Consider the following 2,102-nt stretch of genomic DNA (forward strand, 5'->3'; position numbering starts at 1 on the left):
GAGAAAGACTAAACCAAAATGATTCTGAATGAACTTGTTAGCTATGTGAGGACCTAATAACAGAGTAAATACCAAAAACCTATTGCTGAAGATTTTATACTTGAGATCTAGTTAGGCAAATATATTTTTTCAGTTGTCATTTTTTCCAGAGAAATAACTGATGACTGACTGATTTAGAAAGATTCATTGCATATGCAAGCTCACAGCATTCACACTACACTGGTAATGGTTAGTAAACTGCTGCCTGGTATATTCTGGCAAGATAAAGCTGGTAGAGCTCCCTAGGACTTTATCATCGAATCAGTTGGTTTTTTTTTTCAATCATAAAAAGGTGATCCTTCCAGAATAAAGGTCAAATAAACACGAGTTTATGCCTGGGAACAACATATTACACCTGTCAGTCAAACACGGATAATAAAATCGGAAAAGTAACACAATCGGCGAAATTTGCCATGCAACTATGACATTACGAGAAAAAACAATCATGAATTTGCAATTGATCGAGTTGATGACTCTATCCCAACACACTAGCAATTTGACATTTCGCAACAAAGTTGTTATTTAATCCCTTCCCAGCCATCACAAGACATATCTCGCCTCCGAAGAATCCTTTTCATCTTCTTCTTCTGGCTCAGGATAAATTTCAAGTCGGTAAAAAACCCATTAAGTTATTTAATTGAGCAAAACCCAACGAAATAGGACTAACCTGAGGAGGCCATGTTCGAGCCTGTGTTTTGATGCGACAAATCGATCAGGTATTTTACCTTCACTTTTCTCTCTGATTTAAACTGTTTGAAGAGATTTAATATAGCATTTTGCTTATCCTAAAATATTTCGAGCGGTTTGTATTCGGTTTGGGTAATTAGTTCATTATTTTCCGTATTTTTTCCATGGTGAAAATAGCGGCGACAATATTTATTTATTGCATATTTAATTTCGGAAGCTTTTACAACACTAGGAAAACAGTATGATTAACAAAATAAGAAATTTATCGAATTACGAATAGAGAATGCTCAATAAAGGGCAGGAATATTGTAAAACCATAAAATTCGGAGAGCGAGAGAGCGCATGTCGACGCTCACTTGTTTTCTCTCCGCCTTTTCGTAGTTGTTTCCTTCACGATGAAGTGAGTTCCTTCGAGGTGTCGCATTGATGTCGTGAAATATCTGGCCAATCTTCGTGTTTTTGAGTCTTTTACCGATTCAGTCTAGCAGAGCAATAATCGACGATGCTTACCAAGACGTTTTGTATTATATTTCAGGATACAACTCTGCAGTTTCAGCGGATACAAGATCCAGCCGGGCCGTGGCAAGACCATGGTCCGGACGGACGGCAGGGTGAGTTTGTTTTGCATTTTTCATTTAAGAGTTGTTCTCATTTCCAGTGAAATGTAGAAATGGCCAACTCGAGATAATGGCCAAGTATTATTGGGGATTATCTGTAGATAAGAGTCGACTATTTAAGATTTCAACAAAATCGAGGCAAAACGTTAATGACAAAATACTCATGTAATGTATAGAACTTTTAAATGTTTATAGTTTGAAAGTGTAAATTTAGGAAAGAATTATACTTTGCGGAAATTTCACAAATGTAGGTGAAGTGAAGGAATGTAAACAATAGCGAATGGAAAGCTTGCGTTGGTTAGATATCTTTAAAGAAGGTACCTTAAAGATGAATCGTATGAGAAATAGTAATTATTGCAGCTGATGTGCAAATATTTAGAGGCGTAAACCTGTTCATCATAACGAGTACTGGAATAAGTTAAGAATAACAGTTGATGCCTTCTATCCTGTTGTGAAGTGGATGGAGCATTTTTTCTTGGTGGGTTTGGGGCATGCACAACCTCCTGCATTAGACAATATAGTGACCGAGTTGATACTGTGATTACAGCAGAGTTTGAGAATTCCAAACTGCACATGCAACTGGAACTTCAGGTAAAAGTTAGTAGACATTACATTACAGTATGTTAAATGTAGCCACAGCCTTCCCCCCTTTACCACCCTTTAGTAGCACTTTGTGCCAACTGCCAACAGTTTGTTATAAATAATATTTGATGTAACTTAAGTGTAGAGGGCACAGACTATTAGAGCATTTCAAAATGA

At 36.8% G+C, this 2,102-nt stretch overlaps 1 protein-coding gene across 1 annotated transcript in view; it reads left to right on the forward strand.

Moving 5' to 3' along the window:
- The first annotated feature begins 1,041 nt into the window (after nucleotides 1-1,041).
- Nucleotides 1,042-2,102, forward strand: part of LOC119592750 (60S ribosomal protein L24-like) — a 9,175-nt gene continuing 8,114 nt past the window's right edge. The window contains exons 1-2 of the mRNA XM_037941685.1: nucleotides 1,042-1,126; nucleotides 1,262-1,337. Of these exons, the coding sequence (XP_037797613.1) occupies nucleotides 1,122-1,126; nucleotides 1,262-1,337 (81 nt within the window). The 5' untranslated portion in view covers nucleotides 1,042-1,121. The remainder of the gene's footprint in view (nucleotides 1,127-1,261; nucleotides 1,338-2,102) is intronic.

Source organism: Penaeus monodon, chromosome 30 (assembly GCF_015228065.2).
Source record: "Penaeus monodon isolate SGIC_2016 chromosome 30, NSTDA_Pmon_1, whole genome shotgun sequence".
NCBI lineage: Eukaryota > Metazoa > Arthropoda > Malacostraca > Decapoda > Penaeidae > Penaeus > Penaeus monodon.